Raw genomic sequence first — 25,751 nt, forward strand, 5'->3', positions numbered from 1 at the left:
CACCACAATGCCCACTTGGTCAAAAGCTAAAAAACGCCCAGTTATCTATTAAGAAAGTCATTAGCATAAATCTAAAATAGGTCAAAACTTGGTCAAAATTGATCGTTTTTCTAAATAGAAACCACTGCTGTAATCTACATTACAGCGCCGATCACATTATGTAGAAGATAGGGCACTTATAATGTGGTGACAGAGCCTCTATAAAGCGAATCTCCGATTAAATTTGTTTCTCCATATAAGGATATGTTCACACGGCTTATTTTAAAAAAATCGGAAGCAGAATGCCTCCAAACATCTGCCCATTGATTTCAATGGAAAAACTGCGTTTTGTTCCGACGGGGCGTTTTTTTATGCAGCCGTTTTGAAATGGCCGCGTAAAAAAAACGGCCGCGAAAAAGAAGTTCATGTCACTTCTTCAGACGTTTTTGGAGCCGTTTTTCATAGACTCTAGAAAACCAGCTCCAAAAACAGCCGTTAAAAACACAGCGAAAAACGCGAGTTTGATTAAAAACGTCTGAAAATCAGGAGCTGTTTTCTCTTGAAAACAGCTCCGTATTTTCAGACGATTTTGAGTCTATGTGTGCACATACCCTAAGGGTATGTTCACACGCACTGTTTTCAAACGTGATTCGGGCGTTTTACGCCTCGAATTACGCCTGAAAAAACGGCTCCATTACGCCCATAAACATCTGCCCATTGCTTTCAATGGGTTTTATGATGTTCTGTTCCCACGAGGTATTATTTTATGCGTCGCTGTTAAAAGACGGCGCGTAAAAAGACGCCCGTGTCAAAGAAGTGCATGTCACTTCTTGGGACGTTTTTGGAGCCGTTTTTCATTGACTCCATTGAAAAACAGCTCCAATAACGTCCGTGAAATACGCCGCGAAAAACGCGAGTTGTTATAAAACATCTGAAAATCAGGAGCTGTTTTCAGGCGAAAACAGCTCCGTAATTTCAGACATATTTTGCTCCTGCGTGTGAACATACCCTAAGGCTAAGTTCACACAAAGTTTTGTGACGAGTTTTTTGACGCGGTAACCGCGTCGCAAAACTCGTCAAAAACGGCCCGAAAATGCCTCCCATTGATTTCAATGGGAGGCATCGGCGTCTTTTACCCGCGAGCAGTAAAACTGCCTCACGGGAAAAAGAAGCGACATGCCCTATCTTCTGGCGTTTACGCCTCTGACCTCCCATTGACTTCAATGGGAGGCAGAGAAAGCGTAATTCGTGGTGTTTTATGCCCGTGGCGCTCAATGACCGCGGGAGAAAAACGCAGCGAAAATCGGCGTGCAGGCAGAGAAAAATCTGCCTCAAATTTTGAGGCAGATATTCCTCCTGCAAAAAACTCAGTGTGAACATAGCCTAAGGGTATGTGCACACGCTGAGTCAAAAACTTCTGAAAATTACAGAGCTGTTTTAACAGAAAACAGCCTCTGATTTTCAGGCATTTTTGAAGCTGAAAATGAAGCTTCTTTTAATTCGGAGCTTCTTTTGAGGCTTCTTTTCAAGCTTATTTTGAGGTGTTTTTTGAGGCGTTTTTCATAGTGTTCAATGGAAAATCAGCTCCAAAAAACGTCTCAAGAAGTGACATGCACTTCTTTTTATGGAGCGTCATTTTACGCTCCGTTTTTTAACCCCTTAATGACCAGCCCATTTTAAACCCTAAAGGCCGAGCTATTTTTTGCGTTTCTCCATCGTCGCATTCAAAGAGCTATAACTTTTTTATTTTTGCCTCGACATAGCTGTATAAGGTCTTGTTTTTTTGCGGGATAAGTTGTATTTTTTATTAGCACCGTTTTGGGGTACATATAATTTATTGATTAACTTTTATTAAAAAAAATTGGGGGGTAATGGAAAAAACCCACTACACTTTTTGCATCTTAGCTTTACGCTGTTTACTGTGTGGTATAAATAACAAAATATATTTATTCAGTGGGTCATTATGATTGTGGCGATATCAAATTTATATAGATTTTGTATGGTTTACTACTTTTACACAGTAAAATCACTTTTTTTCTAAATTATTTGTTTTTGTGTTGCCACATTTTAAGAGCCATAATTGTTTTATTTCTACGCCGATGCAGCTGTATGAGGGCTTGTTTTTTGGGGGACGACTTCTAGTTTTTAATGGTACCATTATGGAGTACATGCGACGTTTTGATCAATTTTTATCACATTTTTTTGAAGGCACGATGAACAGAAAACAGCAATTCTGGCATTGTTTTTTATTTATTTTTTTACGACGTTCACCGCACAGCTTAAATAACATAATTTCTTTATAGATGGGGTCGTTACGGATGTGGCGATACCAAATATGTGTAATGTTTTAATTTTTTTAGTTTTTTCATATTTAATTATTTTATAAGGGGAAAAGTGGGTTATTCATTTTTTTTATTTTGGATTTTTATTTATTTATTTATTTATTATTAACTTTATTAAACTTTTTGATCACTTTATTTTTAGTCCCACTGGGGGACTTCACTATGGGGGATCTTCTGATTGCTCTTATAATACACTGCAATACTTCTGTATTGCAGCGTATTATTGCCTGCCAGTGTAAAACTGACAGGCACCTGCTAGATCATCCTCAGGCATGGCTTAGCAGGCATCCACTACAGGCAGACCTGGGGGCCTTTATTAGGCCCCTGGCTGCCATAGAAGCCATTGGCACCCAACGATTGCAATTGCAAGGTGCCGATGGGGTGAGAGAGGGAGCACACCTCCCTCCAAAACCACTTGGATGCGGCACTCACTATCGAGTGCCGCATCTAAGGGGTTAAACGGGTGAGATTTATGTCATCATTCCCGCCCATTAGTGCAGGTGTCCGGCTGTCTTTAGACCGCCGGACAACCGCTTTAGCCGGCACAGGACACCCGTGCCGGGCTTATGTCAGAGCGCCGTGAAAAGGCGTATTGGCGGTCATTAAGGGGTTAAAACAGCGGCGTAAAAAGACGCCCCGTATGAACTAATTGCTGTTTTTCCCATTGATTTCAATGGGTAGATGTTTGTAGGCGTTCAGCTTCCGTTTTTTTCAGGCGTATTTGGAGGCATAAACGCCCCGAAATACGCCTAAAACACTGCGTGTGAACATACCCTTATACTCGACCCTTTACCAATGTACCTAATTATTGATGTGTTTTTTGTTGTTTTTTTTGCATTATTATATTTGTTATAAGTATATGAACTAACAATGTCTGGAGCTTGCAGCCCATGTGACTGTATGGTGACTCCCTGTCTTGTGCTTAGGTTTCAGTATGATGTGGTAGTCAGCTTGCTATATTTTACATATAAAGTTATTTAAGCACAAATAATCCTTTCGTCCTGTGTGAGGAGCCATGCTGCAGCCTATCATTCATTCACACAGACCTTAGTACAAGACTAAGGCTACATTCACACGAGCGTATCAGATTCATGCGTGTGAAAAACACACGTGAATCGGGTCCGTATGTGTTGTCCTATTGCATCTCTGCTTTGCGAGGGGCATGCGTTTTTCATGCACTTGCAAAGCACATCTTTTTTTTTTTTTTTCAATTGAATTGACGCGTAAATCACGCACAGCACACGGATGTGCATACGTGTGCTATGCGCGATTTTCACGCATCCATTGACTTCAATGGGCGATAGGTGCGTGAAAAAAACGCACCAATATAGGACATGCAGTGAGTTTAACGCAACGGACACATGTTGCGCGAAAACTCCTGCTTGTGTGAACGGCCCCATTGAAGGGTAATACATGGGTAATACATTCAATACATTGAAATCACGGAATACAGGGTACTGGAAGCAGGAACAGGAACTGGAAGACACTTAGGAGACCATTTGCAGAGACAAACTAGGGTAACGACAACAATGCTCAGGCAATGAATGGAAGGGCATAGCCCTTTTTATAGTCCAGAGGCATTTTGGACTAATTTGCAGATGTTCTGCATGTGCGCGTACTGGCTCTTTAAGGCCCAGCACGCACGTGCGCGCGCACCCTGCGGGAGCCAGTACCTAGATGCGGAAGTGAGTGCCGGCGTCTCCTAGGAGGGAGATGCCGCCCGGCACTCACTCGTCCATGGCCGCGGCCGTCAGAGGGTAAGTCGGGACAACGGTCCGCGGCCATAGATGTTACACAGCAGACATATACGTTGGGAGTATTACCAGAAGTATACCTGTGACGGAAGGCCCTGACAGATCCCACTTCATAGGCATACAGTGCATACGTCGCACAGAGGTTCCCATGTTAAAAAAAACCAGTATATATATCTCTGCTGTTCTGTAGGCTTTTTTGTGTAAATTACTGATCAACTTTTTATGTTAAAATGATGAAATAATACAAAAGAAGCCTATGGTTACTCATGACCTCATGGTCACTAAGATGACATGCAATACCGGTATAAGGAAAAAGATAAACCAACCACAGAGGTAAGGTGTATTTTTATTAGCATATTTAGTCTTAGGTCCCAGGTTATGTCCAAATATCTTATTATAAGCCCATTATTTAGTTAAGACTTTAATGTCACAATGTTATTATCACTATAATATTCTCTTCAGAATATTCAGATTTAAAACTGTGATCCTACTACTTGACCAACTGTCACCATACCATTAGCGAGTGCATCGAAAGCTGCTAAATAGAGGGGATAACCTGGAGGTTATATGGGGATATTTTTTATATTCTGCAGGATAATCCAAAAGTCAAATACACAGAGCAATTCCTTGACAAGTAGCAGCTGCTTTATTTATTTCCCTGAAACTATATCTCCAGGGACAGAATGGGTATGAAAGTCGGTGAAGAATTCCCTCCCATTCTTAATGTGAAACTCATGTTGCCGCCTGTTTAATACTTACTGGCCTAGAAGTGACTAGAATGAAGTCAGTCCTTTCTTTGACCCCGAAAATGAGCTCCTACCCAACAAGATGAACAACCAGGAGAGGATAAAAATCTACTGGAATACGTGATGCTTTAAATATTCAGAAGATGTCGCACTTTGCTTCAATAACCTTAGTAAATGAGGTTTTTTTTCCTGCAGGACTTCTAACAGAAATATATCAATATTTAATATTCTCTACATATCCGTCTATTGTTTCATCATTGACATTGAAGGCCGTGTAGGACTTGCAGGCTTTACCTATGTAATCTAAGCATACGTGTTACATATCCGTGTCTAAATATTTAAATAAACAAGTATGGCTATATTCACATAGCGTTTTTACACTAGATGCATTCTCGGAGCATACACTGAATGTATCAGTAGGCCCCATTTACCCAACGGATGCCAACAGGGGTTTTATTGGTATCTGCCAGACATGTGTAGCGTCCATGGCCACGGACCATCGGCTTTGAGATACTACAACAGATAAACCCTGTCTCCTAAAGTCTTCGGCTGCCTCCTACCCTCAGAATCCCCAACACCTTTCATGTGTCCCTCCTTAAACCAGTGGTCCTAAACCGCTACAGTAAGACTCCCAGTCCTGCAGTTGCTCCCAGCGGTTCATCTGATGTGTTTGAGGTGAGGGAGATCCTGGACTGCAAAAAGGTATGAGGAAGGACTTTCTATTGGTGGACTGGAGAGGGTTTGGTCCTGTGGAGAGGTCCTTGGAGCTGGAAGAGAACCTCAATGCCCCTGCCCTCATTAAGAAGTTTCTCTCTCGCTCTGGCCCCAAGAAGAGGGGGCGTAAGAGGGGGATACTGTAGCGTCCATGGTCGCGGACCGTGGGTTCACTCACACCCCCCCCCCCCCCCCGTGGCCGCAGCCAAGGATCTGTGACCGCTGGAACGCCTCTCCTCCCCAAGCACTCACTTCCGCTCCAGTCCGCTGTGTCCCATAGGGTGCGCGCGCCCGCTCGTGCCCAGCCTTAACGAGCCAGCACGCGCACATGGTAATCATCACCAATTAGCCCATGATCCTCCTGGACTATAAGAAGGGCCCTGCCCCTTTGCTCATTGCCTGAGCATTGTTAGTATTCCCATGTCAGTCTTGCAAATGGTCCCTTAGTGTTATCCTGTTCCTGTTTTTACCCCCACCCTGCTACTTGTATCCTGTGCTGTGTTCTTGTTCCTGAGCCTGTTAGTGTTTGGAGTCATGTCCTGCTGCACCCGTGGTCATCCGCCACGTCTGGCGCAACATACTGCACTCGTCATCCGCCACAACTGGCGCAACCTACTGCACCTGCTGTCAACCGCCCTGTCTGGCGCAACCTGTTGCACCTACTACCATCCGTGTCAGAGCTCCTGCCACCATCCGGACTATTTCAGGTACCCTGGTGTTACGAACTCGTATAGACTTTTGCAGAGACTGTAACTTGGTCAGCTGCCCCTCCACTACGGCGGAGCAGCCTAGTGGGTCCACATACCCCTAGATCGTGACAACCTGTATCCATCGCTATACCGTTATAACATTTTATAGGATAGTGTAGTTTGCTGTGCTTTTTATACAGTGGCATCCCGCTAAAAAGTATACCGCATCAGGGGAGCCTATGGGCGAAGTATCTTACTGCATGACTCCTATATATAGTGGCATATGTTGGAGCCATCCGTCAGTGGTATCCACCAGGAATAACTCCCAAAGTATACCTGTGATAAAAAGGCTAAAATGAGATGTGAGATCAGCTTATCAAGTACAACCATTGTTTCATTGTTTTCAATGGAATATTCACTTTGCAGTGACACAAGAGTAATTGTATTTATGAATCTGGACACTAAATGTGTTTTCACTTGAGGTTTGCATAATGTGCAATAACATGACATTGTTCTATCTTGACAGTTTATTTAGACAGGGGTGGCATGCATCTACAATGTATTACACAACCGTAAATAAATAGTTGATAGAGGAAAGAGGACGACATTTTTAGTGTCCTGAAGGCACCTTTGGGACCAGCCTTTAGACGTCTGTCTAGGTGAATAATACATTGTTGAAGAAATTTTGTTTAATTCCATGGTGTAATTCAAGTATGATATCCTGCACTTGTTTATATAAACCCATAATTACATTTTACGATAAGCAGACAAAGCCGATCATGTATGTAACCTGTCATTTCCTGTTAGTTGTAAATGTGTGACGGTGATATCATGTAGTAACTGTGCTGAACAGAGACTAGAATGAATGTATATGCATATAGCTTTATCCCTGCAGGACCTGTCTGCTAGAAAGACTTCCAATAAATGGTTTTATCCCCCCTGCCAGCAGATGAGATGAGCTTGGCATTCATAAATACCGAGTAGATTGTCAGGAGCCATAAGAAGTATCATCTCAAGGACAGTCTCAACTGCTGACACTTTTCTGGCCAATCAGCACGGGTGTTGATCTGAATTTTTCGAAGAGCAGTGAATACCACTATGACCTTATTTCATTAATATAAATATTAGATCATTCTCAGTTGCAGCCAACATTCACTCTGTTAATACGCAACACATTCCTCAATATTGTTCTGCCCCATCCAATATATGCCCTTTAAAACTCAGTAGAAGTAAAAAAAATTATTGTGAACAGTTTTGTGTAGCTGGGATGCCTTGCATGGTCTATCGAGCAAAAATATATACTATTAAACATTCCAAACATGAAAACAAAATTTATGTATAACCCTTAAACTGAAACTTATAATAAAAGTGTGCATTTTTTGAACACTTGGGCCATTGAACAAATACATCTTGACTACAACTAACATGTTAATTTTCACGATCACAATTATTGCTCCACTAGTCCTGAAACTCTTATGTCCCACACCCCTACACCTAGCAAAGAGCTGTTTATCTGTCCCTCTCTTCTACCCATTCACCTGACTTCCTCTGCAGGCCTCCTCCTAAATATTAAATCTTTCCTCTCTAAAAACACACAACCACCCCACGTCCTATCCGTATCACACCTGCTATCCCTCTGCCTAATCCTGGGCCCAGTCAACAAATCCCCGCTATCTTATCTCCCGCCTATCACCGATTAACTTCGACAAACTCTTGTAACCTCTTAAATCTCAAACACATATGCTTCACCCCTGCTTCCCTCTCTTCGTAGCACTATGGAAATGCATGTTCTGTCTGCAAAACATTATCCCACATCCACAACCTCTATATTTCTCACAAGCTATACCTTCCTGAGTCTAACGTATACATGGCTGACACCCTCCTATACAGCCTGCCCAACAGCACTCTCTTTTAACAACATTAAATTAGTTACACACCCTGTCTCAAGTACAAACATCTCAACCGTCTATATCTTCCTTTCTTTTGAAGTACACTCTGTTGGCATCTACTCTCCCCCGAAACCCCAAAGTAGCCATCATCTACCGACCACTAGGTCCTGCTCCCATTTTTTTCAAAGACTTCAACACCAATCTCCTACACATTCTTCCTTGTTTCCTCCTTTGGCCTCTCACAGTGGTCCTTCACAGCCACTCTCAAAGAGAGCCGCACAATAGACCTTATATTCACCTGATTCTGCTATCTAACACCTCAAACTCACCTCTTCTCCTATCTGGCCACAATTTACTAACATTCTCTTCCCTTCAACTGCCCCCAGTTCAAACATAAAGGAACCCTAAATGTCTTGATTTTCCCACTTTCTACCATATCTTCACTTCATGATGCAGAAACTTCACAATAACTTCAGCTCTAAAGTCAGTTGACCCTCTCACTCACAGCAGAATTCTAGAAATCAACGAGCAGCCCTGGCACACCAATCTAACGAAAACTCTGAGACAATCTTTTGTAGAACGACATTGGAGGAAAATCCACTCGAAGAAACACTTTACAATGTCGAAAGAAGCACTTCTCAACTTCAATTCCGCACTCCTGCTGGGTTTTCTCAGTCCTTCCTGGTTAGTGATGCAGAGCCAATCCTGTCTTTCTTTCTGCATCCAATCTTGGTCCTGGGCGGGATATTTAGCTCTGGCTTGGTCTCTCAGTTTTTATTGTGATTTTAATGTGTATGTATATATCTAACCTTGCTCTGATAACTCTCTGAACCTCTACTTTATAACATTGAATTTCTTGGTTTGGACTTCAGCTTTCCTCTGGATTAACCCTCTGCATACTGATTTGGATTTTCTACTCTCGGCTGTTTTTTTTTTTACCTCTGCTACTCCTCTTGTACTTTTCTGTTTTTCGATTTGGACTTGTATTGTCTCTCCTGGTTATTCAAGCTTATTTGACTTCTCCCTTGGTCTGTCAGGTTTTCTGTTCCGGTATGCCTGCAAGTGCACCTCTTGTCTAACATCTTACTCTGCAGCCGCAACCTGGGTCCTAAACAGCCAAATCCAACCTGACTTGCAGCGGGCTCTGGTGAAAACCTTGGGGGTGCCATAGACTCTGCCAACCATAGTGGTGACAGATTTGAGGTTGCTTATTTACTTGTGCACCTGATCCAGACAGTTTCCTGCCACTTTTAGGGAAACGCTCTTCGCTGATTTCATATGTTCTCTGTCGCACAACCCTAAACAATTATTTAACACTTTTAACCTCATAATCTGTTCTCCGGTGCCCACTCCTAAATATATCATATCAGTTGAGGACTTTTGCCACACATTTCAAACACAATATCGACACTATTAGAAACATCTTCAATCTATAGTGCTCAATTACCTCTCTAAAGAACTTCTCAGTTCTCTTCCTCTATAACCTGTTTCTCCACCTATACTAATGAAATGCTTTCCAGCCTACTTTACAAATCACACCTCACCACCTTGTTATACTTACAAACATTCACCATAAACTAGCATGTAGATAAAACTCAAACAGATATGCTTGTTTATTGTGGATGTTTGTGAGTATAATAATATTCATGGGGGGGGGGGGGATTTGTTAACACAGGCGTTTCATGTAGCAGTCTTGATATAAAGAAAGTTGAAGTAAAATGCGCCTAATTTACATTCTGACGCATCTCTGGTCGTCCGTGCGTCAGAATGTGAAATCTATGCTTGCCATGAGCTGGTGTAGATTCGCAAGATAATTTACGTGAGTTTCTGGTGTGATTTATAATAAATTTGTCAAGCAGTGGGCGACCTCATACCCTTCCTATAAGCGCTGCCTACTTTTAAGAAAAGGTCTACATTTTTACAGTAAATTGCGACTTTTGAGCCGTTTGGGACTTTTCTACACCAATTTTTCTGGAAAAATTAAATCATTCCGTCTGTGTTTTTTTTTTTTTTACTACTTGGAACCTTTACACGATTGGAGATGGGTGGTTGTTATTTTTTCCCTTGTAGAGTGATTATGGAGGACGTAAACGCTTTCTAGTTGCATCCTGATGAATAATGGAAATCCTACAAATACAACGTGTCTATAACATTAACTGAAGGGGAAATTCTAGCAAGCTTTTGAACCCTTGTGTGCAATCTCGTGATCTCAACCAACCATAAGCTGCGCAAATCTTACTTGTTTATTGACAGCCAAAGCCTCATGACATTACTCTATGCTCCTCCTTCGAGACCTGTCCTCCTCCTTTGACACGGCCGACCACTCCCTCATGTTACAAATTCTCTCATCCCTTGGAATAAGAGACTTGACCCTCTCATGGATCTCCTCATACATCACCAGCCAAACATTTAGTGTCTCCCACTCGCAAACCACCTGCTTTTCTAGTCCTCTCTGTGTAGCTGTCCCTCAAGGCTCTGTCCTATGAACCCTTGTTCTTCTCCATCTACTGTATACCTTTGGCCTAAGACAGCTTATAAAATCCTGTGGCTTTCAATACCACTTTTATACAGACGACACATAAATTTACCTGTTTGGCCATTATGTTTTCGCTCTGCTATTCAGACTCCCAGAGTCTGTCTCAGCTGTTGCCTTCTACTTGTTATGCCGCATTCTAAAACTCAACATTGAAGAAAAGGCAATTCATCATCTTTCCTCCATCTCACTCAGCTCCCTCTACAGAACTAACAATCACAGTTAATCATTCCAGGTTTTCCCAAGTCCACTGCCTTGGGATAACCTTTGATTCAGCCCTATTCTTCAAAGCACACATCCAAACCCTTACCACATCCTGCCAAATATAATCTCTCCCACCATAGAAACCTTTAATAGCAACCAGAAATGCCGCCGTTTTACAAAAGCGTACACCCTGGAGGCGTGGCTTGGACATGGCGCTGACCAGACGTGCTGCCTGAGAGCTCCGTTCCTGCACTTCCCTAACCCGCTCATAAGCACAGCAAAAAGCACACTTGGACCTACCTAATGGTCAGAAAATCTAAGGCCACCACGGGGACTCCATACTGTACGAGGCAGATGTCTTCAGCCGGCTCCATTCAGAGATTCCTCACCGACGCTGCTTCTGGGCCGTCTCCCAAGATGGCGCCGCTGGGGAGGAAACGAGCTGGCGCCGGGATTCCGCTTGCAGAGGGGACTTCTCCGGCGGCTACCGCTGCAACATCAGGTACCGACAGTACCCCCTCTTCGGTCTCTGGCTCCCTGGGGCAGTTTCCTTCCCTGCTGGCGGGGGTGGAGATGTGTCCCTCTGGGACTGTCATGGCGCTTCCCGCTCCGTCCTGCTCGCCACGTGGTGCCTGTCATGGCGCCCGGGTCTCTCCTTCTTCATCCTCTGGCATGCTGGGGTCTGCATCACTGCCTGCTGCTTCTCCTAGGGATCAGGATCTTCATCCCTTTCCCCATATCGTTGGTTCTGCTAGCATGGGGGATGATTTACAGGGCCTGAGACAACAGCTATCCACATTGCCCACTAAACAGGACATGGAGCGTTATGTAAACCGTCTGGAGATGACCTACAAATCAGAGGTACAATCTCCTGCTAATAATGTCTCTCAATTGTCCGATCAAGTGCAGCGCATAGAAGGCGACGTTTCCACTGTTACACAGCAGCAAGTCTCTCATGCTGAACGGCTGGATCATCACTCCCAGCAGATTCATGCGCTATTTAACCTGGCTGAAGATCATGAGAATCGGAATCGCCGTAACAATATTCGACTTCGGGGCATCCCTGAGGATATCTCTCCGGGGCAACTTATACCCGTCTTACAGTCCCTGTTTAACTCCTTGCTGGAGCGTCCTGCTGATGACCCGCTAGAGCTGGATAGGGCCCACAGGACTCTTGGCCCTCGTAACCCGGATCCTGATAGGCCTAGAGATGTGCTATGCCGTGTCCATTTTTTCTCTATGAAGGAGCAGATCATGAGGAAGGCCCGAGATAAAGGGGAAGTTTTATTATAAGGGGTCAAGATCCAGCTGTTATCTGATTTGTCCAGGATGACCTTGGACAAACGCAGAGTGCTTCATCCTTTACTGGATGTTCTGAGAGAGCATGAGATCTCCTATTCCTGGGGTCACCCCTTTCAGCTGCAGGTTCGCAGGGATGGGACATTGCTGAGTGTTCGGGACCCAGGGGATGTTCCGGACTTCTGCGCTGCTCTCCGGGTGCCTAGAGTTCCCCTTCCTGATTGGCCTTATGTTCCCCTTCCACCGCAGCGTCCAAGACCACGCAGGCGTGGTCATTCTCCCGCTTCTCCTATGGGGCGTCCTGGTGGGCGACATGCTGATCCGATGTGATTTCGTCCAGATGTCTCCTTTGCGGCTTGCAGTCGGACTGGGCCTGTTAATTTAATTATTATTGCATTTATCATATGAGGCAATAGCCTGCTGGGTCCTGGGTGGAGGCTGCCGGAGATCAGATGGGCCACTTGCCAGTGGTTAATTATTATTGTTGAGTTACCAGTGATGCCTCAATATGTCTGTTATGTTAATACTTACGTTATTGCTAATTGCCTGCATGTACATTTATGTTGAAAATGACTACATTCCGGGGAGTGTTCTTTTCTGATAGCATTTCTGTTTGATCCTGATAATACTACCGGCCGTTGCCTAATTATCCTGGGATATTGTGCTAATTACCTTGATTTTCTTTCCTCTTAGGTTATGATTCTTAGATGTGTGATATTTGTACTGGGTTGGGGGGCGCGGGGCGCTGGCTAGACCTTGTCCTGACACTTCTCCTCTTAGGGACTCACTGGTTGTATCCAGTGTATATTGGATTGTTTCTCCTTGAGTAGATCAAGGAGTGGGTGATTATTTCGCCTGTTTGTCTGTCTTTGTTGTCGTGTCTCCCTTCCTTGTCTGTATTGTTCTTCTCATCTCTGTTTTGGCGCATTTCTGCACGAGCTCCTTCGGTAAGAGGTGGGGATGGCGCAATTGAAGGTCTGTACCTTTAATGTTAGGGGGCTTAATGTCCCAGAAAAACGCTCGCAAATTTTATATAATATGCACAAAGAGAGAATACATATATTGTTCCTACAGGAGACTCACTTTCAGGTGGGCCATACGCCACAGTTCACGAATCTATATTTTCCGGTCTGGTTCCACAGTGCCAACCCGGAATCCAAGTCCAAGGGCGCTAGTATATGTATTCACAAGTCACTCTCCCATAAAACCATTGATGTTCTTGTTGACCCAGGTGGTCGGTACGTTTTTCTTAAACTGTCCATACGGAATAAGATTTTTACTCTGGCTAATTTGTACCTCCCCAATCAGGACCAGGCTCGAGTGGGCCGATTGTTTTTGAGGAAATTGGAGGAGTTCACCGAGGGCGTTTTAATTGTAGGAGGAGATTTTAACTTGACTTTCGATTCCAGGCTTGATACCTCCTCGGGCAGGTCTGCTATTCCTAACTCGTACTTGGGGGCACTGAAGACTGTGATGCATTCCATGCAGTTGATTGAAGTGTGGAGGATTCTGCACCCTCAAGTAAGAGAGTACACTTACTTCTCCCCACTGCACAACATGTACAGTAGGATAGACGCTTTTTTGGTTAGCCACCACTTGCTTACCTGGCATCCTACTTCTGAGGTGGGCCCTATGGTTTGGTCAGATCATGCCCCTGTGTTTCTGACCCTTACATTTCCCAATTCGGTGCCTAATTTCCAGTCGTGGAAACTCAATGACAACTTACTACGTGATAAAGTGTGCGTGTCGGCCATTAAAGACTCACTAACCGGCTTTTTTGAGGTTCATGAGCATGAATCTACTCCCTTGCCACTCCAGTGGGAGGCGCTGAAGTGTGTCATTAGAGGAGTCCTGATACAAAATGGAGCACGCTTGAAGCGAGAAAAAGGGGTTGCTATTGCACGTCTCCTTACTCAGATACTGGATCTGGAATCCTGTCATAAACGGGTTCCATCCTCACAGGTTTTTGCGGTTTAGATGCCAAAAAGGCTTTTGACAGAGTGCACTGGGTGTTCCTCCGCAGTGTCCTGACGCAGGTTGGCCTTGGCACCACTATGGTGGATAGGATAATGGCGTTATACCGTAGACCTACAGCTCGAGTTCGTGTTAACTGACTTTTATCTGACTCTTTGTCTATCGCTAATGGCACGAGACAGGGGTGCCCACATTCGCCTCTACTGTACGTTCTGGTCATGGAACACCTGGCCGTGGCACTGCGGAGCAACCCTAATATTAATGGTGTACGTGTTGGCTCACAGCATCATAAATTGGCGCTATATGCAGATGATCTCCTTGTGTACATTACAACTCCCATGATTTCTTTGCCATCTTTGACGGAGGAATTTGAGCGCTTTGGTCATTTAAGTAATTTAAAAGTCAATTACTCTAAATCAGAGGCCTTGAATATATCTCTGGATGCTCCTCTGGCTGCCCATCTCGCTCGGGTTTTCCCGTTCAAGTGGCAATCTACGTCCTTAAAATACTCAGACCTGTTTGCTTTGAATTGCACGCCCATTCTGCAGCGTACTCTGAAGGAATTGGCGGAGTACGTCGGGAACCGTATGTCATGGTTTGGGCGTATCAAAATGGATATCTTGCCCAAATTTTTATACATCTTCCAGACCTTCCCTATTGTCGTACCATCCGTTTTTTTTCCAGATCTTACACAGGGCCATAACTAAATTTGTATGGGACTCCTCTAAACCTCGCATCCATTTTGCTGTCCTTAGTCGGCCAAAAGCAGACAGGGGCGCGGGTCTTCCAGACTTTAAACGATACCATTAAGCTGCGATGATTATGAGGGTAGTGAATTGGTTCCGTTCGGAAACGGGTAAGCAATGGGTGCGCATTGAAAGAGCTATGTCTCCTCTTGCATTGTCCTCTCTGCCGTGGTTGTCTGTCCTTCAGTGACAAACGATTTCTTTGCCTTTCCTCACACGTCAGTTTCTTGTGGTATGGGAACGGATCTTTGGTACTGTGGGCCTTGTTCATCGCCCGGGTCCTTTGACTCCTCTCTTTGATAACCCTTGCTTCCCTTTGGCGGTGGATGTTGATACATTCCTCTGTTGGGAGAGAGGGGAGGGTGGATATTTGGCTGAGACCCTTACCCCTGATGGTGCCATCTTATCAATGAATGCTGTCTCTGAGGCCTGCCCGGGGAGACGATCAACCTGGAGGTCCTATTTGCAGTTGCGTTCCTATCTCTCTTCCATGGGTGACTGTCTTGTGTTGCTACAGGATAAGACTCCTCTGGAACATTATTTGTCCTTGACTACTGCCCCTTCTCATGTGTTGTCCTATTTACATGGGATCCTTCTGCCTCAGTTTTCTTTCTCTCAATTGTCCTTCACTACTGCATGGGACGAGGAAATGGGGGTTCGACATTCTGAAGAGGAATGGGGTACTTCTTTCTTTCTAGCTCACAAGTTACCAACGTCTTGTTTTGCTCAAGAGAAGAACTATAAGATACTTACCAGGTAGTACCGTTGTCCGGCCTTGTTGCATAGGATGTGTCCTGATGTGTCTGCTGACTGTTGGAGGTGTGGGGAGGCTCCTGGAACTATGTTGCACATTTGGTGGGACTGTCCCAAGCTACGTCCCTTTTGGGGGAAAATTTTTGATCTGGGTAACAAACTTTTTCACACTGAGGTTCAGACCTCGGCTTCCATTGGACTACTTTCCATGGTTCCTGGATCACTCCCACACCTCAAAAAGGGTGTCTTTAGGCATTTCCTGACCGCGGCGAGAACGGTGATACCTCGTCACTGGAAGTCTCATACTGTACCTTCTTTGAAGGAATGGGTAACGGAGGTGAACGGGATTATGAGGATGGAGGAGTTGCTGTCCGCTGATAGGGGCAAATCAGTGCTCTTTGTCCAAACTTGGGCAGTGTGGTCTGGATTCCGGGGTGGTGCTGATCTACCTCTCTGTTTGGATGGAATGTTCTGAACAGCTTATATAGCCTAACTTAGTGCGCTTTGTCTGTCTGTGTTTCCCTTTGTCGTCTGGTGTCTTGTGTTTGTGTGACTATACATTTAAATGTGCACTTATACGTGCCAACTATTATTTCACTAGGGGACTGGTTCCCTGACTATTGCACTGTTTTGATGTGAACATGGTACAGTTATTACCACTACATTTCTATTACTACTCAATCTTGATGGTTGGGAGGCTACCTCCTAATGATGTTCATATATTTATATACTGTTATTACGATGTGAAAGTTAATATATTGCACTGCGTGCAAATTTTTTGCAAATACAGTGAAGGAAAGAAATAAGTATTTGATCCCTTGCTGATTTTGTAAGTTTGCCCACTGTCAAAGACATGAACAGTCTAGAATTTTTAGTCTAAGTTAATTATACCAGTGAGAGATAGATTATATTAAAAAAAAAAATGAAAATCACATTGTCAAAATTATATATATTTATTTGCATTGTGCACAGAGAAATAAGTATTTGATCCCTTTGGCAAACAAGACTTAATACTTGGTGGCAAAACCCTTGTTGGCAAGCACAGCAGTCAGACTTTTTTGTGGTTGATGATGAGGTTTGCACACATGTTAGATGGAATTTTGGCCCACTCCTCTTTGCAGATCATCTGTAAATCATTAAGATTTCGAGGCTGTCGCTTGGCAACTCGGATCTTCAGCTCCCTCCATAAGTTTTTGAAGGGATTAAGGTCTGGAGACTGGCTAGGCCACTCCATGACCTTAATGTGCTTCTTTTTGAGCCACTCCTTTGTTGCCTTGACTGTATGTTTCGGGTCATTGTCGTGCTGGAAGACCCAGCCACGAGACATTTTTAATGTCCTGGTGGAGGGAAGGAGGTTGTCACTCAGGATTTGACGGTACATGGCTCCATTCATTCTCCCATTGATGCGGTGAAGTAGTCCTGTGCACTTAGCAGAGAAACACCCCCAAAACATAATGTTTCCACCTCCATGCTTGACAGTGGGGACGGTGTTCTTTTGGTCATAGGCAGCATTTCTCTTCCTCCAAACACGGCGAGTTGAGTTAATGCCAAAGAGCTCAATTTTAGTCTCATCTGACCACAGCACCTTCTCCCAATCACTCTCAGAATCATCCAGATGTTCATTTGCAAACTTCAGACGGGCCTGTACATGTGCCTTCTTGAGCAGGGGGACCTTGCGGGCACTGCAGGATTTTAATCCATTACGGCGTAATGTGTTACCAATGGTTTTCTTGGTGACTGTGGTCCCAGCTGCCTTGAGATCATTAACAAGTTCCCCCCGTGTAGTTTTCGGCTGAGCTCTCACCTTCCTCAGGATCAAGGATACCCCATGAGGTGAGATTTTGCATGGAGCCCCAGATCGATGTCGATTGACAGTCATTTTGTATGTCTTCCATTTTCTTACTATTACACCAACAGTTGTCTCCTTCTCACCCAGCGTCTTACTTATGGTTTTGTAGCCCATTCCAGCCTTGTGCAGGTCTATGATCTTGTCCCTGACATCCTTAGAAAGCTCTTTGGTCTTGCCCATGTTGTAGAGGTTAGAGTCAGACGGATTAATTGAGTCTGTGGACATGAGTTTTTTATACAGGTGACCATGTAAGACAGCTGTCTTTAATGCAGGCACCAAGTTGATTTGGAGCGTGTAACTGGTCTGGAAGAGGCTGGAATCTTAATGGTTGGTAGGGGATCAAATACTTATTTCTCTGTGCACAATGCAAATAAATATATAGAATTTTGACTATGTGATTTTCTTTTTTTTTTTTTATATATAATCTATCTCTCACTGGTAAAATTTACCTAGCCTAAAAATTCTAGACTGTTCATGTCTTTGACAGTGGGCAAACTTACAAAATCAGCAAGGGATCAAATACTTATTTCCTTCACTGTATGTGAAATGTTTTATATACTGTTGTATTTTCAAAATAAAAATCTTTGATAAAGAAAAAAAAAAAAAAAGCGTACACCCTGCATTAACCGTGCCGCAGCTACACTACCGGATGAACAGCTTCTACCCTAAACATTTGTCTGCTATATTGTAAGCCCTTGCGGGCAAGGCCTTCACTCCTTCTGTACCAGTCTGTCACTCTCCAAGCTCATCCTTTTTATACTTTTTATTGTCTCAAGTTATGTATTTAAATATTATTTATTTCCTTTGTGCAGCCCCTTGAAGTTAATGGCTCTTTAAAATAAATAATAATAATAATTATTATTATTATTATTGATAACCACACTCCCGCACTTACCACCAAGACCGGAGAAAACATGTAACCCTTAATACACTATAGTTAACGCAGTTTAAAAAAAAAAAAGGGAGGTCGTTCCAACATACAATGTTCACTCTGCTGATGGAATGACAGGGATTTAACTTTTTTTCATACAGGCAGCCAGGGTTCTTTGAAGTTAAATGGGTTTGGGAGAACATGTCTGCTTTCTTTCAGTGCCATACCTGTCTAAGAGTTGTGCTGTTTCTGCAGGTAAACAGTCATGTTTTTAATCCTGAACAACCCTTTTAGCCCAGAGCTGTCCTGTGATAGCGCCTGTTAGAGTATAATTTAGTAATTCTCTGACAGACGCCTAAGTATATTAATAGCCTTAATGTACTACATTATATTTTAAAAATAAAGATAAAAATAGACAAAACACTCCTCCATCCTTTTTTTTCTGCATTTCCACCATTATCCAATATAAATTAAACACTAAATTATACATATTCCAATGTAGTGACTATATAAATACTCAAACTTATCTCTGATAATATAAGACCTCATACAGGACTGTTAACGTAAAAATAGAAATGATTGGCTATGTCCTTAAAGGAGTTAGACAGTTTTTTTAGTGTTTTTTTTTTTTAAAGCCTACCACTACCACATAACAGCGGTACAAGAAACTTACTGTTGTAATGTCCATTCTGATGTTGGATACTGATGGCACTTTACACTCAAGTCCATACACTTCATTCATGGGCTGAGGTTGCATACAGATTTCTGCACTTGCTCAGAGCAGAAAAAAGCAATAGCAGATGGAGGTATGGTCACATGACATTATAGTGTGTGACGCCTATGGAAAAGCTTTACCAGCAGCCGCACTGTAAGTGGTGTGTATGGCTGCTATGTGTTATTAAAGGGAGTCTGTCACCAGAAATGTACCTGTCAAACTAGCAACAGAGTAATATAGTGTAGACTCACCTGAGTCTGACGTTTTGTTTTCCTTTTTCACACTAGGGCCTCGTTTTCAGAGAAAATCACTTTATAAAATATATGCAAATGAGCTGTTTGGAGCAACAACGGCATCACAAAACGCTCTGGCTTCTATCCCCCTCCCTTCTTTCTTTGATTGACAGGGGCCAGGAAGAGTAAAAGCCGAGTTCACACCTGACCCTGTATTCGTCTGAGCGCACGCGCGCCTCTTCTTCATAATCGACGCATGTGCAATACATCCTTGACGTTTCACGGGTCCAATGGGCAGTACTGTGCATGCGCCCATGACGTCGATGTTGATCTAGGAATCTGTCTGATAGCCAGTGGTGGATCAGAAGTCATCTATCCACTCAATGGACAATTGGTCTATTCGATTAGCTTTTTGCCATCCTCTGGATCACCTGGGATTTTTGAATATGAATGTTTACTCTTGATGAACTTGTGTTTTTTTTAACCCATTTATTTTTAAAGGTTTTGACCAATAAAATATTTTAGGCCTCTTAAGACAGAAGTATGCTGCTTTATGTCAGTAGATCTTGCCAGACCTTATTCACTACAATAGTGCAAACAGTTTTGACTTTTCCTCTGATTAGAATCAGAAGTCACGGCCGTGACCAACATCTGAGATGAGCTCCAAGATTCCTAACGCTATGTGAGGATCACAGAAGATTGGTCAAAGTTCTCATATCATGTTCGAGGAGGATTTGGTCCAGTGATCATGAGTGCTGACAGATTCAGACTAATCTCAGCTCAACCATCACACAGAAATGCACTTTTTGTTACATGATTCCTTTTTTGCGCGATAATCCTTTCGGGCCTCCTATGTAGCTTAACATTATATAAATCTGTACAAAAATTCAATCCAGTCTTGTATATGGAGTCGATGTTCAGTGTTTATGTTACAGCCTTGTATTCTATTGATGTATGTAAAAAATCTCTTAATAAACCAAGAGCAGCAAAATGATCTCATGAACACATTGTAAACGCATCTGCGTCACAGCACATCAACTTGTTTATATAATAATCTCTGGTATGTAGCAGAATTATCTAATAGCCTCTAGCAGAAAAGGTGGGGAACAACACGTAGAAGAACGCAATAGTCTAAGTCCAGGCTGAAGATAGTATCGTATGAACTATAGTGACACCAAACTATGCATTCCTCAACAATCACTAAAGATTTGTTTCCTAGAATAAAGGATGCCATAGTCAAATATAATAAAGTCCCTCCAACAACATTATAACTAAAGTATAACTCTTCGGTGTCAATATGTTTATGTTGTAGTCAACCAGGGACCAAAGTGGCATCCATCGAACAACTAATATAAGTAAGGGAAACAAATCAGTCAGCACGGATTGGAAATGCAGCTGTGTCCAGCTGGAGAGCCCCTCAGAGACTTTTGTATTGTAAAATGTGTTTAGAATACCGCGATGCGGACCATGCATTTCCAATGAGGCAACCGTGCCACAGTCACGCACAATTATCTGCCCAAGACAACATCATGATGTTCAGAGTGTACATATGCCAATAGAAGACATGGGAACATAGTAAATATTGGAAATCAAGAATTGTAAAATAACTAGAATTTCATTCATATTAATATTGATATATTCATATTCAATTAGAATGTACAGGTTTACAATATTGATGGCCCCAACGTTCGCTGCCGATCAGCAGAATAAAGGTGCCGCGGTGCGCCAGTGTGCAATGATTTCCCTTCATTGTTGACACAGGCATATCGGCTTGTCTGTACAGGAGGGTTTGCCTAGTACTACAGCTCAGTACCATTCAAGTAGCCGCTGTCCCGCTGATCGGCGTGGGTCCTAAGGATAGTCCCGAAAAAAACAAAAACTTTAGAGTGCAGTTCACACTGAAATTTATTGCAGTTTTTGCATGCAGTTATTTGTTGCCAAAATTAGGAATGGACAAAAAAAAATGTAAGACTCATACTTTAATTATACTGCTCCACCCTGTAGCCCATGTAGGCTCCACTGGGCCCGATAAGTATAACACATTTTCCCCAACCTTATCTTTTAAGGGTGACAAGGAGAGCAAAAGCTTTGTCCACATTCATGATACCCATGAGAAAGAGTGATACATGAGCTACTTGAGCCATGGGCCCACTTTCCATGGACTATATTGCAAATGCACAAGCTGAATGTATTATATGTAGGCCCTTGGAAACTAGAGTTTATACAAAGTTATAGTAGTACTAGTATATCCCCTTCAGAATGTCTAACATCAAGTAAGTGTATTTTTATTTCATTTTGGACTCTTTTAAATTGGATATTTTTAATTAAATTAGCTATACTTAACTTTCCTTTAATATGACATGTTGCTGCCCCTTCCCCGAGTCCGTTGCAGACTGGTTTATTCTAGGCATGTGTATTGCTAAGTACCAAGGCAGAATATTGCACTGTGTAACCTTTCGGCTAGTAGTGATGTTCTATTACAATTAATTGGTCCCTTTGTGCTACTGGTGTCCCGGGAACCCACTACCTGAAAATATCAATTGTGAATGTCAGATGATAAGGTTAGCAAAGCAAAGATATGCTGACTGAAATTATTAGGCTAGTAACATATTGTATCTGAAGTCTAAAATACATTTTGCAAGTTAGCAACTTATGGCCATATATATCTAAAGATTTGGAATTCATTTCTGGACCAGTATCGTTAAAATTATGGTAGGCATGGAAATGAAAAAAATATATATTCAAAAAGTTTTCTTATACACTGTACTGTATCTGTCTCTAGGCATAGTAGTTGAGAAAGTAGTCCAGACAGAATGTAATGAATGGAATTGTGATTGTACCACTGATGGTGGTTGTCAAAAATGTCTGTGGGTGCAATAAAAGGAACAGAAAAAGCATATGTCACATAAAGAAGCTATTGGGTACACTACTAAACAGTGAAGCTAATGGGGTTACCTGCACCCACAAAAGGGGCCAACGCTGCACAGCTTGAAGAATACAATTCATATATCTTCTGATAAGACACAAGGACAGTGGGACTATTATTAGCATAGAGCAAGTGACGGTTTTTCACGTCTCCGACCAGAGGATTGGAGAGGGCCAATTTAGCAGAAGCAATTGTACCCACTAATTCCCCTGTATTAGGGCAACTTATACATTCCCAAAAGTAAAAAGGTCTGTGTCAAATGCTTTACATTATAAAACTGATCATTTTTAATTATTTTCTAGTGCCTGGAAACCTGGGGTGCTTCAAAGACCATGGGAACCCACCTCCTCTGACTGGCATCACTGAGACATCCAATAAGCAGACAATTCAAACCTGCATTACTATGTGCCGGAGACAACGCTACAAGGTTGAGCTATTAGCATCTATATTTAGTGTTTTGGATTATTTGTTTTAGTCTTGATTCTTTTTAACTAGTTAGAAAATATTTCCTTATATGTTCCTATTACCTATTGTTGCACATATTGAGCCAGGTATGTCATTAAAAATTTATTTCACACAGTTGGCTAAAATGTATAAGGTCTCCTTAGTGGGGGAAACAACTGTGGTAAGCACATTTAATTCCAGACCACTAATCGAGCCGTATCAGGAATTCATGCAAACAACACTTTGATCCTTTTCCCCTTTGACATAAGTATAGGGTGTACGGAGGCATCAGCAGCAACTAAGTCCCAATTCCTGGGGAGTCCAAAGACCCTGATGGTACAGAAGAGAACAGCAGTACTATATGTAGGCAGTGTGGGGGCATAACTTCATATCATGCTAATCGCACAGTGTAATGTAATCAGACTATACAATGTTACCTCACTATACAAATGACTACTTATATACTGTATATACTTTACAAACAGATATACTAAACAGTGCGGTGTAATGACACATAGTGAATGTGAAGTTCTCTCTTGTTAGGTGTCGAGCTCTTGCTCCAAGCCTTTCATGCCAGACCTCTGCCTTTTGTTTCTAGCAATAACTTATCAGTAACTGGTTCTTGAGTTGCACTGTCACATACAAGTTGCTTTTTACCTGAAGCTAAAATGGATACAGGTGTGAAGATGAGTTCTTTTTTTATTGTACAAGTGTAAATCACTACACCAGGTCTATGGCAGCTTCCTTGCCGTGACATTTACGCTGAAAGATGCCGCATTTCATAACACTGGGCTGTAGGGAACATTTCACCAGCATTAGACATTTTAGCTGTGATTTATGAATTGCTAATTTTAAGGGGACAGCATTTTTTATTTTTTTTTGCATTCTCTTGATAAAGGTCATATAAACAAATTGGAAAATATTTTCATCTTTAATTGAGGTTTTGTACAATGCTATTTGAATAATTCTTAAAATGATGTCTCTAACGTTTCAATTTATGAGCTTTACCTATAAGTATTTAAGCTGTCTTTTTCTCATAGCTATAGGTGGTGCAGAGGTAACAGTCACACTGGGTCCCTGTGCTTAGGTGGGCCTAAAAGCCCCTCCGCCACAAATTAAGAGCAGCATTTTAAATGGAATTGAAGCTCAGGAGCTTCAAGTTACTTCTCTGCTTCTTCTGTGAAGTTGATAAACTTTCTGTTCTTTGTTATATCTCTTTCTGAAAAATCTGGTTGGTACCATGCTTCCCATACTGTATGTACCCTGAAGCGACACGGATCATTGTTTCTCCAGCCTCTTCCCATTACTCCTATTCTACTCAGATACTCTTGAAAAAGGTTCTTCGTGAGATCAAAACCTAGCTTGTTTAAGTATCTTACTATATTACCATGTCAGAATACTAAAAAACTACAATTGCTGAATCATCAATACAATTCTTCAAGCTACGTTTGGGTGCTGTGATTCTGTTGTTGATGATAGTAGGGCTCCTGACCGTTTCACCTAGCACCTATCTACTACTTGGAGTACAAACTTTATTTTGGATTTAACATATGCGCCTAGTTATGCAGCGATACGGAATTGGACAATATTTCACGGTTTTGTTTTTCCACCTTAGTAAGTGATGGCTTATCACTAGGATATGCCCTCACTTACTGGTTAGTGGGTGGGTCCGACTGCCATAGAATGAAGAGGCCACAACCCTAGTTAATCACTGCTGTCCTTCACAGTATTTTCCTGTGCAGTGACACTCCTTGCCACCCACTTTTCAGGGAACTGCAATACATCCAATTCAATTGAATGGGGCTATGTTGCAGTTCCCTGCACTGCAGGTGACCACGAATGCCTGTGTGTAGTAAAAAAGTGGATGGGACTTTGGTCGAACCCCAACCAATCATAATATTATGGGAAATCCTAGCGAAAAGCCATAACATTATCAGAGGGGAATACCCCTTTAAGTGATGTAAAATTAATTTATTAACAATGTATTAATATTAATTTTCACTCTTTCCCAGTATGCCGGACTGGAGTCTGGGTTTGCTTGCTTCTGTGGCAATAATGCAGATTACAGAAAACATGGAGAGACGCCAAGCACAGACTGCAACAGTGTCTGTTTTGGGGATCACTCACAACCATGCGGAGGGGATGGGCGTATCATCCTATTTGACTGTAAGTATCCAGAGATTACTTTGAATAATGTTTACTGCATTTCTCCTAAAATAAAAAAATTATATAAATTAAACTGTATTTGCCTTACTGAAGAACCTGAGTGGGTTTGTAGATGGAGATTAGAGCGGAGGGGTATGATGAAGAGCTTTGCGCACTAGTAGGAGAGCTATGAATTTAATTCTACAAGTAACAGATAGCCAGTCTTATGAGCGACAGAGACATTAAGATAACTGCTAGACAGAGAGATCAACCTGGCTGCTGCGTTCATGATGGATTGAAGTGGAGCTAATTTGTTAGATGTAAGTTACAGTAGTCTAGGCAGGAAATGGTTAGGACCTGGATTTGTGTTTTAGCAGTGTCAGTGGTGAGTTAGGGACGGATACGTAAGACGTTTTACGTGAAGGCAACAAGATTTGGCAAAAAATTTCAATGTGAGGATGAAAATACAGATCAGATTTAAGCATAACTCCAGGATAGATAAATGTTGGTATTATAGACAGAGATATAAGGATTAGATGGAGGAAAAAAATTAAAAACAGAAGAAGCTTAAAAGGGTATTCTCAACTCAGACATTTATGGCCTCTACATTGTATAGACCATAAATATCTGATAGATGCGGATCCCAGCTCTATGGGAATCGGTACCAAGGTGTTCAGGATTCGAGAAACAGCCGAGCTTTACAATGTAAAGTGTATGCCAGAGTGTATTAAACATACGCTCTTAATGCAAGGAAAAGCCTTCATGGTGATGAAGGGCAAAAAGTGCACAAAAGGCTGTATACAGTTCAGGTACTGTAACTAATCCGTCAGCTATAATAATAGTGCCCTTCAAGTTTTGACATGCTCAAAAAATCTAATATGCAATTTAAAAAAAAAAGCTCTGAACGTTTAAACTAGTAGCTTGGTTATCCCCTTTCATGTTTGGA

The 25,751-nt window shown here is 42.4% G+C and overlaps 1 protein-coding gene across 1 annotated transcript in view; it reads left to right on the top strand.

Moving 5' to 3' along the window:
- KREMEN1 (kringle containing transmembrane protein 1) overlaps nucleotides 1-25,751 on the top strand; it is a 199,371-nt gene that overhangs the window by 120,439 nt on the left and 53,181 nt on the right. Inside the window, exons 4-5 of the mRNA XM_075835508.1 lie at nucleotides 22,519-22,643; nucleotides 24,673-24,826. Coding sequence (XP_075691623.1) covers nucleotides 22,519-22,643; nucleotides 24,673-24,826 — 279 coding nt within the window. The remainder of the gene's footprint in view (nucleotides 1-22,518; nucleotides 22,644-24,672; nucleotides 24,827-25,751) is intronic.

Source organism: Rhinoderma darwinii, chromosome 1 (assembly GCF_050947455.1).
Source record: "Rhinoderma darwinii isolate aRhiDar2 chromosome 1, aRhiDar2.hap1, whole genome shotgun sequence".
NCBI lineage: Eukaryota > Metazoa > Chordata > Amphibia > Anura > Rhinodermatidae > Rhinoderma > Rhinoderma darwinii.